Source organism: Amblyraja radiata, chromosome 2, assembly GCF_010909765.2.
Source record: "Amblyraja radiata isolate CabotCenter1 chromosome 2, sAmbRad1.1.pri, whole genome shotgun sequence".
In the NCBI taxonomy this organism is placed as follows: Eukaryota; Metazoa; Chordata; class Chondrichthyes; order Rajiformes; family Rajidae; genus Amblyraja; species Amblyraja radiata.
In genome coordinates, this window is record NC_045957.1 from 57,163,018 (window position 1) to 57,175,824 (window position 12,807).

Here is a 12,807-nt window from a genome sequence, read left to right on the forward strand (position 1 = left end):
AATATTTGCTAGCTTATTCAATGCATTAGACAAATTGCTGAACAAATCAAGACTGCTTTATAGGCGGTTTCTCCTGATGACTGTATTAAGTCGAGTGAAGCAGTAGGTTTAAAAGTTCTAAACATCAAGAGAACTATGTACCATGACAGAAGAACTAAAATGCCGTATAACTGCAGATGTGAGACTATCATGCTTAGCAACAAAGGTTCAAAAATTCAGTTACGGCCCTTGACAAATAATATGAAATGCCCAAGAATTTCTAAATTAGTTAATGTACTGGAAGTAATTTGCTATTCAGTGGAAATGTGGTACGTGACCAGTTTCTCACTTTCTGGTATACTTACAAAGGTGCAATACAGGATGTCATTTTGTCTTTCAAGTCTGTACTATATACCTTAAGAATATAGATTTTTTTTTAGATAAAGGCCAACAAAATACTCAGCATTACCCACAAGTGTGAAACTGAGTTAGGTCTGATAATGATGACGTTTCATCAGAACTAGTAAAGTTAGAAATGGGGATGAGCTAAAAGGGGATGAGAATACAGATGAGAATACAGTTTTAAATTGAAATGGATAGGGGGATGGCCAAAAATAATAAAAGATAGGACAGAGACCAGAATTGAATGATAAATGCTGATGCTAGCAAAAACAAAGTGGTAAGGGCTAACGAACTTCAAAATGTTTGTCTGTGGGAGAAAAAGATAAGTACAATTTGACGTTACCAGATGACAGAAAATTGATTAAATGTTGGGGTTGCAAGTCATGTTTTAAACTAGCATGAATGATAGGAAACATTTTCAACTAAAGTTCATTACAAAAGCCAATATCGCTGTTGCAATGTGTTGATTGCTGATAAATGGGAAGTTCTGCAGGTGAGAAAATACACAATAAATGGGAAGATATTGAGAGACATGGAAAAATAGAGGGTCTACAGTACCATTTAAGTCAGGAGGACAGTTTTATGTTGAGGAGGTTAAAAGGATGCATTTTTCTATAAGCCAAGGCATAGCATATAAATACCGGGTTTTGCTATGATTTGCATATAATCCATTGTCAGAAATTCATGCACAGTTAAATCCAACAATCAAAACAGACCAGAATTTTAATTATTTAAAATAATACAATTTAGGAAATTACCTTCTGTTCATTTTGGCTGATCAGTGCAGTTTTAGTTTTATTCCACATTGTTTACTTATATTACTTTCAGCATATTTATTTACTTACGTACAGGTCTGAGGAACTTAATCAGATTGACAGGCATTATTTTCATTTTAAACTGAGCGGATTCATGCTGTTGAGAGCAACAGTTTTTCACTGTATAGTCTATCTTTTCTTCTTTTCTTTCTCTAAACTTTCACCCAAATGCTTTCCGATTCCAAATTTCAAAGCAGGTGGGAGGACCGCTAGAGCAAGATATCAAAGCAGGTGCATATCACATACTAATCACCCAGTACACAATAAATACTTTCAAGGTCCATTTTTGTGACCATCACCGATATCTGCATACTCATAATTGATAGTTTGAGAATGATCTTACAATGAAAACACATGTTCAAAAAGGTACAGATCTGATTTTTATAAAACGAGTGTTTTGCATATAATGAAAATTCCTTTGATTTATTCCTTGCCGTAAATTATCTAAAATTTCCACTTCTACGTTCTGTTGCTACAGCAGCCTCTATCCTGTCCTTCACGGATAGAATTGAAAAAAAAGGTGAAAAAGGGGCAATATTTTCTATTTGGACAAGATCATTTTTTTCTGGTTGAATTTCTAAACACACTTCCCAGTCAAATATGTAATTCACCCAAACTACAGTCAGTTTTGGTCAATTATATTTTTCATTTTAAACTGTCTAACTCCAGCCTATCTATCTTAATTCTGTTCCTTTTTCTGTCCAGAAACAATTCCTCCCTCTTCCATTTTCATTCATCTTCCTTTGTTTGCATCTCATCCAGACAGATCACTATGATTAACACGAGTTCATTGCCCAGTCAACACCATCTGCGTCATTAAGTTATTTTTGGTCTATAACCGATATCAATCATTCCCTCCATCTCTTCACCTCTTTGCATTTGCTGCAAGTGCTCATCTTCTAATGCTGGCCTTATAGCACAACCAGACATCAAATGAAAACATCAACTATTTCAAATCAGATGCTAGCCGACCTACTGCATATTCCCAGTGTTTTATTTTTCTGAAATAAAACACTACCTGTCTAAGCACTTCCATAAAACGTCAGGGGCAAGGAGAAAAGGGAAAGAGTAGTCCAACTTTCCACACAGATTTATATGCAGTCTGTCACCGAGTGAAAGGAAGACATGACAGTTATCCACCCATCTGCTCAATGTTTAGTTTGCAAGCAGTACAATTCAAGAGGTAAATTAATATTGCTTGATAATTCTGTCAGAAATACTAATGTTTAGTTTAGTTTAGTTTAAAGATACAGCGCGGAAACAGACCCTTCGGCCCACTGAGTCCGCCGACCAGCAACCCCCGCACATTAACACTACCCTACACAAACTAGGGACAATTTTTACATTTATACCAAGCCAGTTAACCTCCAAACCTGTACGTCTTTGGAGTGCGAGAGGAAACCAAAGTTCTCGGAGAAAACCCACGTGGTCCCTTGGCGAAGGTACAAACTCCGTACAGACAGCACCCGTAGTCAGGATCGAACCCCGGTCTCTGGCACTAAGGCAGTAATTCTGCCACTATGCCACTGTGCCACCCGTTCAATAAAATAATGGGTTTATTTAGGCTTGGACACAAAGTAAAAGCCTTCCAATTACAGTTATCAATCAAAAGTTATCAGGCTATAAAAATATAATTCCAGAAAGCAGACTTTATCATTCTACTTAAATGTAATACTTGTTCTTCATCATTTTATTATGGATTTGGCCAGATTTATAACAAAATATATCTTCATGGATAAGAAATATTACAACAAAGACTGAACATACCATATACATTTAATATTAAAAAACATTAGTTAATTGTCAGGAGATATGGTGAGAAGATATGGAGTCAGGGGATATGGTGAGAAAGGCAGGAATGGAGTGCTGAATGTGGATGATCAGCCAAGATCAGAGTGAATGGTGGTGCTGGCTCGAAGGGCCAAATGGCCTACACCTGCACCTATTGTCTATTGTCTATTAATTACCCAGGGAATTACAGTACAGTACGTCAATCACATTGGATCACAAAGATTTCCAATGGCACAAAGCCTTAAAATTCATTTATTAACCTATTCCCACTGCAACTTCTGAGATTCAGTCAATTATAGATTTTTATTGAATACAAATAATTTTTGCTTAAGTGTTACTTTTCAAATGATGAATTCTCTTGCTTTTAGAAGATTATGATGCATCCACATTACAAAGGTAGCAAATATGCAATGGTCAAGGAAATATATTAGTAATCCTTTTAGAGATAGAGATACTTTAGAGATAGATACTCACTGTCTGTATCTGTTCCTGTAAGGCTTCCCAATGGGACGCGCGGCCAGAAAGCTTCACGATGGACCGCGCGCTGCGGCTGAGGACTGGGAACGCGGCCCGAGGTCTTTATCGGGCGCCAGTCTCGATGTCACCCGGATCCCGCGGCTGGGGCCCTGGTCGAAACCATGGAGGTGTGAAGTGGGACGACGACAGCGGTGAGGCCTCGGCGGCAGTGAAGCCTCGCGACAATGGGGCCTCGGCGGTGGTGAAGCCTCGTGGCGGCGATGCCTCGCAGGTCGATGAGAGCGTGGAGGACCGCTGTGAGGGGAGGGGAAGAGCAATGGAGGACCCAGCGTGGGAGGACTGCCGTGAGGGGGCGGGGGGGGAAGAACAATGTAGGACTCGATGTGGAGGGACCGTCGTGAGGGGGGGAAAGGGAAGAACAATGGAGCGTGTGGGGGGACCGCCGTGAAAGGGGGGGAGGGGATAACAATGGAGGACCCTCGTGGAGGGCCACCGTGAGGGGGGGGGGGAGGGGAAGACGAATGGACAATTGGGGTGGGTGGTAGAGCAAAGAACTTGGGCACCCGGCGTGGAGGAACTGCTGTGGGGGTGGGGGGGGGGGGGGGAGAAAGAGAACAAAGGGATGAGCCGGTGTGCTTTGTAACTTTGTCAGCACCGTAGTTGGCTGCTATTTGTATACATTGGGTATGCAGCAAAGAATTTCACTGTGCCTAGTCACATGTGACAATAAAGTATTCCATTCCATATCTTCTCAATAATTCTCCAATTAGATTTATTTTATTGGTGTTAATTTTATTAATGTTCTGATTCATTTTAAATGCAGTTTTATTTAATTATTGGATTCTATCCTAATTCCAGTTTTGTTTTCCTATTGAACTGAAGTTTTGCTTTCACTGGAGACTACAAAATAAACAATTTCAATGTACAAGTTTGTATTAAATGTGGCGTTCACAGATTAAATACTACCAGTTGTTTTTGTGTATGGCTTGATTGTACTCATGTTTAGTTTGATTTGACTGGATAGCATGCAAAATAAACCAATACCAGGAAAATTGGACCAGTTTGGTTTCTTTGTATTTTTCATGTTCAACAATATGTTGCAACAACAGAGGCAATGTTGTTTATTGCGTAATGAATTTTGGTAAACACTAAAGTGAAGAATTCAGGCACTGGATAGCAGCATATATTTTATACTCTGGTGTTGAAGATATGTATCATACATCGTGGGAAATTCATCCTGCAAAGTTACACATATAATGCCCAACTGACTTAGAAAGTATGACAGCATTAAACAAATTGTGCCTTTTAAACAACAAAGTATATCCTGGTACTGCTGATTGCATCCTCCAATCAAGAAACCTCCAGATGGCAAAACACTCGAGGAAACATAGGATTCCTTTCAAAGAATGACTTTCCTGTTCCTTCATTTAAATATCCAAGATTCTTATTTACAGCGGTAAATTTAAAAAACTCATGTATACACCTTTTGAATAGTTCTCTTAGGACTGCGCAATACAAACCTCTTTAGATCCCCAAAGGAGTGATACAATTCTAAATCACTGTCTTATCAATTTGGACCACAATAATAATCCCTCCTGTGACTTGCAATTTAGTGCCCTCTTGTTAATGCTGAAACTTAACCCTTACATTAAAAGCTGAGACAGAAGTATTATAAAAAATAATCAATTAAAAAAAAAACTCCCTTAACTCCTTATGTTGATGGCTGTAATATAATTGTATTGCTAAATCCTCTAGTAAGTACCAAAGAGATAATTGCGGTGCAAGTCCCCACATCACCACTGCCAAGTCATTGTTGGTCAAACATCGGGGGGAAAAATCACATTTTACCATTCTAGCCACTGACTCAACTCAATTCTTCCTCCCTCTACCCTCCCGTTCAACCTTTAGTATCAACCCTCTCCTTAAAATTTATTTTCTCCCCTGCTACTGTTCACTCTCCAGGCTCACTCCACAAACATTGCTCTCTCTGGTCCCAGCAGCTATGCTATTCAGGGCTACAGCACATGAGGAATATATGTTGATATCCACCGAAACCACCCTTTCCTTCAGATCTGCCCAAAATTATCCTTCTTTTCATTTACTCGCCCTTTCTGGTCAAGCCAACACTTCATTAAAAACACTGAAGCATTATCCCTTCTTCAAGATTAAAAAAAAATCAAACCATCCTCAACCTAGAGGGTTGTATCTGTCTAACTGTTTCTTAAACGTTGGGATAGTCCCTGCCTCAAGTACCTCCTCTGGCAGCTAGTAGTTGACCCGCCACCCTTTGTGCGAAAAAGTTACCCCTCAGATTCCTTTTCCCCTTCATCTTAAACCTATGTCCTCTGGTCTTCAATTTACCTACTCTGTGCATCTACCCAACCGAGATGAGAAGAACTTTTTTCACACAGAGAGTGGTGAATCTCTGGAACTCTCTGCCACAGAGGGTAGTCGAGGCCAGTTCATTAGCTATATTTAAGAGGGAGTTAGGTGTGGCCCTTGTGGCTAATGGGATCAGAGGGTATGGAGAGAAGGCAGGTACGGGATACTGAGTTGGATGATCAGCTATGATCATATTGAATGGCGGTGCAGGCTCGAAGGGCCGAATGGCCTACTCCTGCACCTAATTTCTATGTTTCTATGTTTCTATTCCTCTCATGATTTTATACACCTCTATAAGATCACCCCTCATCCTCCTGCGCTCCATGGAATAGAGTCCCTGCCTATTCAATCTCTCCCAATACTTCAGACTGCTCCCCACTAACTTTGCCCCTGTCTTTATTTTTATAAATATATATCTAATAACTGAAGTATCAATATAACGTACACATCTAATATAATTATTTAAAAAGCTAAACCCTAAGACTTACCTGAACTATAAGCACATCTTGAGAACAATATTCCTATTTTAAAAGGGGAAATATGCAATTACATCAAATTCACACGCTGAAGTTGCCAACTTTCAGCACCACTTTACACCATTTTTTAGACAATCATTTAGTTTCTATTCTAACTAGCAAATAAGATGTTGACAGCTAATATACTGTAAATCAACAGCAGCTTCCCAAACTCTGAAAACAGAATGTCAAGTGTGAAGAATCGATCATTTCAGCAATCAACAGTTATACAAACTTCGAAAGAGTAAACAAAGACTGCGTAGATCAAATGCTTTTGCAGAAATGTGGCAGTGATTTGTTGACACACAAGAGTCAGACGGAAATTAATTACGCCCGAGCTTGAAGAAAGATTAATTTTGTAATACGTAACATGGAGGATTCCCTTCAGGACTGCAATTCTCCATGCTGGTTTTTAAAATGTTTTGACATTTGCATCAAAATATCCAATCTACCTCCCATCTGTTGATGTGGTTCAATCAACTCCACTGTAGGAACCTACTCTTTATGACACCCAAGCACAGTACATAATGAATATTCAATCTTTTAAGCTAATAACTGCCAGAGATGATATAAAAGACAGGATATTTCAACTGCAATACATATTTTCAATTCCATCAGAGCAGAATACCAAAAAAGGACTAGAGCAAGTCATCGGTGCAATGATACAGTGCCCTCCATAATATTTGGGACAAAGACCCATCATTTATTTATTTGCCTCTGTACTCCACAATTTGAAATTTGTAATAGAAAAAAAGTCACATGTGGTTAAAGAGCACATTGTCAGATTTTAATAAAGGCCATTTTTACCATGTAGAAATTACTGCAGTGTTTATACATAGTCGTCTCGTCCCCCCCCCCCCCCCCCCCCCCCCCCCCTTCCCCCTTCCCCCTTCCCCCTTGTTTCTGATCTGTTGGAAAGATGTTTGGGGATTTTTTTTTAATTTATAGAGATAATTCCTCTGTCATCAGCTGTGGAGGTCTTCCTTGGCCTGCCAGTCCCTTTGCAAGTAGTCAGCTCACCAGTGCTCTCTTTCTTCTTCATGATGTTCCAAACAGTTGATTCTGGTAAGCCTGAGGTTGGGCTGATATCTCCAACAGTTTTATTCTTGTTTCTCAGTCTCATAATGGCTTATTTGACTTTCATTGGCACAACTTTGGTCCTCATGTTGATAAACAGCAATAAAAGTTTCCAAAGGTGATGGAAAGACTGGAGGAAAGACTAGGTGCTGCAAGCTCTCTTATACCTGCATTAAGGAGGCATTTAAAGACACCTGAGCAATTACAAACACCTGTGAAGCCATGTGTCCCAAACATTATGGTGCCCTGAAATGGGGGGACAATGTATAAACACAGCTGTAATTTCTACATGGTGAAACGAAAATGTATAAAAATATCCTTTAATAAATTCTGATAATGTGCACTTTAACCACATGTGATTTTTTTCTATTACAAATCTCAAATTATGGAGTACAGAGGGAAATAAATAAATGATGGGTCTTTGTCCCAAACATTATCGAGGGAACAGTAGGTTCATGTTCTGCTGAATTTAAGAGCCCGATGGTAAGCAACAGAATACAAGTAGCTCAAGTATATTTAGATATGTGAGAATCAAGAATGTCAAGGCCTAATGTCTCAGCATGTCTCCAATTATTCTTACCAATTTCTACAGATACACCATAGAAAGCATCTTATACAGATGCAACACAATTTGGAATGGCAACCGCTCTGCTCAAGGTGGCAAGAAATTACAGATACATATGAAAATGGCCCAGATCATCACACAAATAAATCTCACCATCATTGACTCCATCTATACTTTATGCTGCCTCAGGAAAACAACCAATGTAATGAAGGACAACACACACCTCCATCATTCTTTTTTCTCCCCTCCCCCATTGGGCAGAAGATACTAAAGCTTGAAAGCACGTACTACCAGATTCAAGAATGTCTTCTTCTCCACTGTTATCGGACGCTTGAACGACCTCTCATTTGCTCGGGATGAATTGCCCGATATTTCAATCTACCTCGCTGTGAGACGTGCACTTATTTGAAAAATACACTTTCTCTCTAACTGTAATACAATATTCAGCACACTGTTTGTTTACGTACTCTTTTGTATTACCTAATGTATGGTATAATTTGCCTGGATAGCACACAAAGACTTTCACTGCATGCTGATACTTTTGACAAAACCAATACCAAATGGAAAGCATAATGTATTGTCAGTCTTTAAACCTAACCAGAAAGTAGCTCTCCATAGTTTATAGCCTCGTCCAAAAATGTATATCAAAACTAGGTTTGGTGGTTGAAAAAACAATGATCAATGATAAACAGAACACGAATTGATACATGCAACTCAGATTCTCAAATGAAGTGCATAAAGGAGGACCAAGGCAGAGGCTGCAGTCAGAGGTCCTGGATCAGCAGCAGTTGATGTAAATAAACAACAAATAAATACTGGAGGCACAGACTCCATAATGATAACTATTCACATTTCCCAAATAGGCAGAATGATAGACGACACATACTCAGGACCAGATTCCAATCAGTATTCCTGGACTAGCAGAAGCCAGAAAAAAGACCTCAGAGAGGCACAAATATGGCAGTAGCACTCACTACAAACAAAAGTTAAATGGACCACGGAAACAAAAGCCGACAATAAGTGCAGATAATGAATGTCTGGCCCCAAACTAGGATGGACAGCAAACGCTGGACTGACAGTGACACTGAACTGGATCTAATGTCCGGCAGTGACACCGGACTAGGGCCAACGCGAGACCCAGACAGGCAGTGACCCCACACTGGTACTATCGCCAGGTACTGGCCAGGCAGTAACCTCCGACTGGCACTTGAACAGGCCCTGGACATATGAAGCAGGACTTACATCAACTACAGCTGCTGAATCCTGGACAGCCAGTGATCAAGGACGAGAGGATCAAGAATTAGCCCGGAGGTAGATTATCGCTTTCTGCCTGTCCAGGTTATCACTGGACAGGCAGTGACCTAGACTGACACTATCTGCAGGTGCTAGACAGGCTGCGATCCTGGACAGGCACTAACGATGTACGCTCGACAGGCAGAGAACTACCACCCACTGTCACTTTATGCAAACACTGCAAGCTATGACACTGGACCCGCACGAAGCACAGCCAGGACCGGAGATAAGCAACATCGTTTACCAGCACAACGATTAGCATGAAGAAAGAGGGCCAAACACGGACTAAAACGGTCTGTGTAGGTGTTAGTCAAACAAATGAAACTTTGGAGGAAAGATCCAAGACGGTGTCTTATGTTTTGTGACAGTGTCACAGAAAGGGAAGAGACACGGGGAAGCGGGCTTTCCATCCCACCCTCCGAGCCCTGCTCTCTGCACCGGGAGCCGGGTCGTGTTTACGTTCAAACGCCAGCGGATCTGGGGAGGGGAGGGGGCGGCAGCGGCACCGCCAGCGGATCTGGGGAGGGGAGGGGGCGGCAGCGGCTGCGGATCTGGGGAGGGGAGGGGAGGGGGCGGCAGCGGCTGCGGATCTGGGGAGGGGAGGGGGCGGCAGCGGCTGCGGATGCGGCAGCGAGGACAGGGCGGCCGCTGGTTCCGCCGCGTCCACACCGAGCGCCAGCAGACCCCCGCCGACGCCGGAAACGGAGGCAGACCGTGTCGGAGCCCTGGGCCCCGGGGGAAGCCTGGCTCCGTCCGTCGCCCCGACCCCGACCCCGGCCCCGACCCCGACCCCGGCCCCGGCCTCAGCCTCAGCGCCGCGGCTTCCATCGCAACGGCCGTTGCCGAGCGGGCGGGCGGCCAGCGTGTGCCGGCAGAGCCGTGGCAGCACCATGGAAACGGGTATCCCGAACCCCCATCACCATCACCATCCATTCCCCCGCGATCGCCCGTCCGCCCCCATCCCCATCCCCATCCCCCATCCCGGCCCGGCTCTTACCACAGTAAGGAGCGGTCTCATCTGCTCTCCGCCATCCTCCTCCATGGTGACCGTGGCCGCGCATCCGCCGCCGCCGCCGCCTCGCTCCGTCAGTCGGTTAGACGGAACCGCTGTCGTCACCGCCCCTCCTCCTCCCCCGCCTCCAATCAGCGGCCGGTCCCGCCCCCTCCCGCCTCCCATGCAGAGATGCTGCCTGACCTGCTGAGTTACTCCAGCTTTTTTATATAATCATAATTATACTTTATTAGCCAAGTATGTTTTGCAACATACCAGGAATTTGGTTTGGCATAGTCATACTAATAAAAAGCAACAGATTACGAACATCCACCACTGTGACTCCTCCACATTCCTCACTGTGATGGAAGGCAAAAAAAAGTTCAATCTCTTCCCTTCGTTGTTCTCCCAATGGTTGGGGGCCTCGAGCCTTCCGTTGACGGGACGATCTTGGCTCCCGTAGCCGGCGACGGACCGTCTGTGTCGGGCGATCAAGCTCCTGCATCGGGGGGATGTCAGCACCCCCGTGCCGGCGATCGGACCCCGGGTCGGGGCTTGTCGAACCTTCTGAGTCGTTGGAGCTCCCGACTCGAGACTGCGAGCTCTTGATGTTAAAGTCCGCAGGCCACGGTTGGAGCGTCAATCCTAGGCAAGGAATCGACTCCGATGGTAAGTCCACGTCCCTGTGGTGGGGCTCAAAGTCAGTCCCGAGCAAGGCTTTCAGCTCCATGATGTTAGGCCGCAGATCGACCGGAGGTACGACCCATAAAACAATCGTATCTCCGGCAAGGTAAGAGGGAGAAAAAAAAGTTTCCCCCGACCCCCGTCTACCTTCCACCCCCCTCCCCCATCCCCCCTCCCCCCACATCAAACACACCAGAGAACATCAACACAAACTTTTAAAACACATTAAAAATAACAAAATAAGGACAAAAGGGCAGACAGACTGTTGGCGAGGCTGCCATCGCTGACGGAGCCACCCGGTGGATCAAAGCAGTGTCTGATTGATATCAGAACTCGCCAGTAGCCCTGGATGCAAGGTCATTGATTTGAAGCCCACAATTAATAATGAACTGTTTCCTTGATTAGCATCGTTTTTTGTCTCTCCAGAGATGTTTCCTGTCCTGCTGAGTTACCCCAGTCTTTTGTATCTATCCTCGGTTTAAACCAGCATCTGCAGTTCCTTCCTACACATGACTTTTATTGCATATCTTTCATACATTTGTTCTGCATTTCTACTACCATCTTTACCTCTTGTTTCCCTATCCCCTGACTCTGAAAAATGGGCGGGAGGATGATTTGGGAAAAGATGCTGCAGATATGGAGGGTGAGATTGCTTCGACGTGTGCATCGCAGCTGGTTAGTTACAACAAAGTGCAGTTTGCAAAAGCTTTTTAAACCAACCATTTCCTTGCTAATCACCTGTAATCACACTCTATAGTTCTAATGAAGGTCTTCGACTCTGATCCTCTTTTCACAGATGCTGCCTGACTTGTTTAGTATTTCTAATATATTCTGTTTTATTTCAGATTTCCAGCATCTGCATTTTTTTTTAATTTTGTTGCGTTTTTGATTCTCACTGCACCATTAACCCATCCTTTCCACAGTTTACAATACGATATAATATGATATGATAGAACTTTATTTCTCCCAGGAGGGAAATTGGTCTGCCAATAGACATAAATCACAACAAGATGCACGAAACATGAAATGAAAGTGACGAATAAAAAGGATTGGGGATGTGAAAAGATTAGAGGGGGTGGGGGAGCCAACCCACCCCATGACAGAAAGGAGAGGAGATGTACAGTTTGATAGCCACAGAGAAAAAGGATGTCCTGTGGTGTTCAGCCCACACCACTCAACAAAGTCGTTGACTACACCTCTGTATTTTTGCTACCCTCCCCTCACAGATGCAGCCCACAATTGGAGTCATCCAAAAACTGTCCCCTGTGGGCGACCCCTGTGTGGCGCACTACCATGTCTGAGACACAGTTCTGTAGCCTGAGCTACTGTCGTCGTCCAGTCAGGTAGTTGATGGTCCAGGACACCAATGGAGGATCCACCCACACCTTCTTCAGTTTGCTCCCAAGCTGTGCATGCCGGATGGTGTTAAAAGCACTGGAGAAGTTAAAAAAAACATGACTCACAATGCTTCCCCGTTTATCCAGGTGAGCATAGAAACGATGGAACAGGTGGATGATGGCGTCCTTAACCCCACTCTTTGATTGGTAAGGGAACTGCAGGAGGTCCAGGTAAGGTTTAACCAGGGGTCACAGGTGAGTGCGCACCAGCCTCTCCAGGGACTTCATGATGTATGAAGTCAGCACCACCGGTCTGTAGTCATTGGATGAACTGGGGCACGTCATCTTTTGTACAGGAAACATTCAGGATGTCTTCCACATCACAGGAACCCTCTCCAGGCTCAGGCTCAGGTTGAAGATATGCTGGAGTACTCCACACAACTGGCTGGCATACGCCTTGAGTGCTCTAGAGCTGACACTGCAGGATCCACATAATGCT

General features: G+C 43.6%; 1 protein-coding gene across 5 annotated transcripts in view; it reads right to left on the reverse strand.

Moving 5' to 3' along the window:
• The window catches only part of slc4a7 (solute carrier family 4 member 7), a 119,615-nt gene extending 109,205 nt beyond the window's left edge, over nucleotides 1-10,410 (reverse strand). For 4 of the 5 annotated variants that reach the window (XM_033047190.1, XM_033047177.1, XM_033047198.1 and 1 more), the window contains exon 1: nucleotides 10,294-10,410. In XM_033047190.1, coding sequence (XP_032903081.1) covers nucleotides 10,294-10,338 — 45 coding nt within the window. In that variant the 5' untranslated portion in view covers nucleotides 10,339-10,410. The remainder of the gene's footprint in view (nucleotides 1-10,293) is intronic. The other variant, XM_033047186.1, reaches the window with a different exon arrangement.
• Between the last annotated feature and the right edge of the window lie 2,397 nt (nucleotides 10,411-12,807).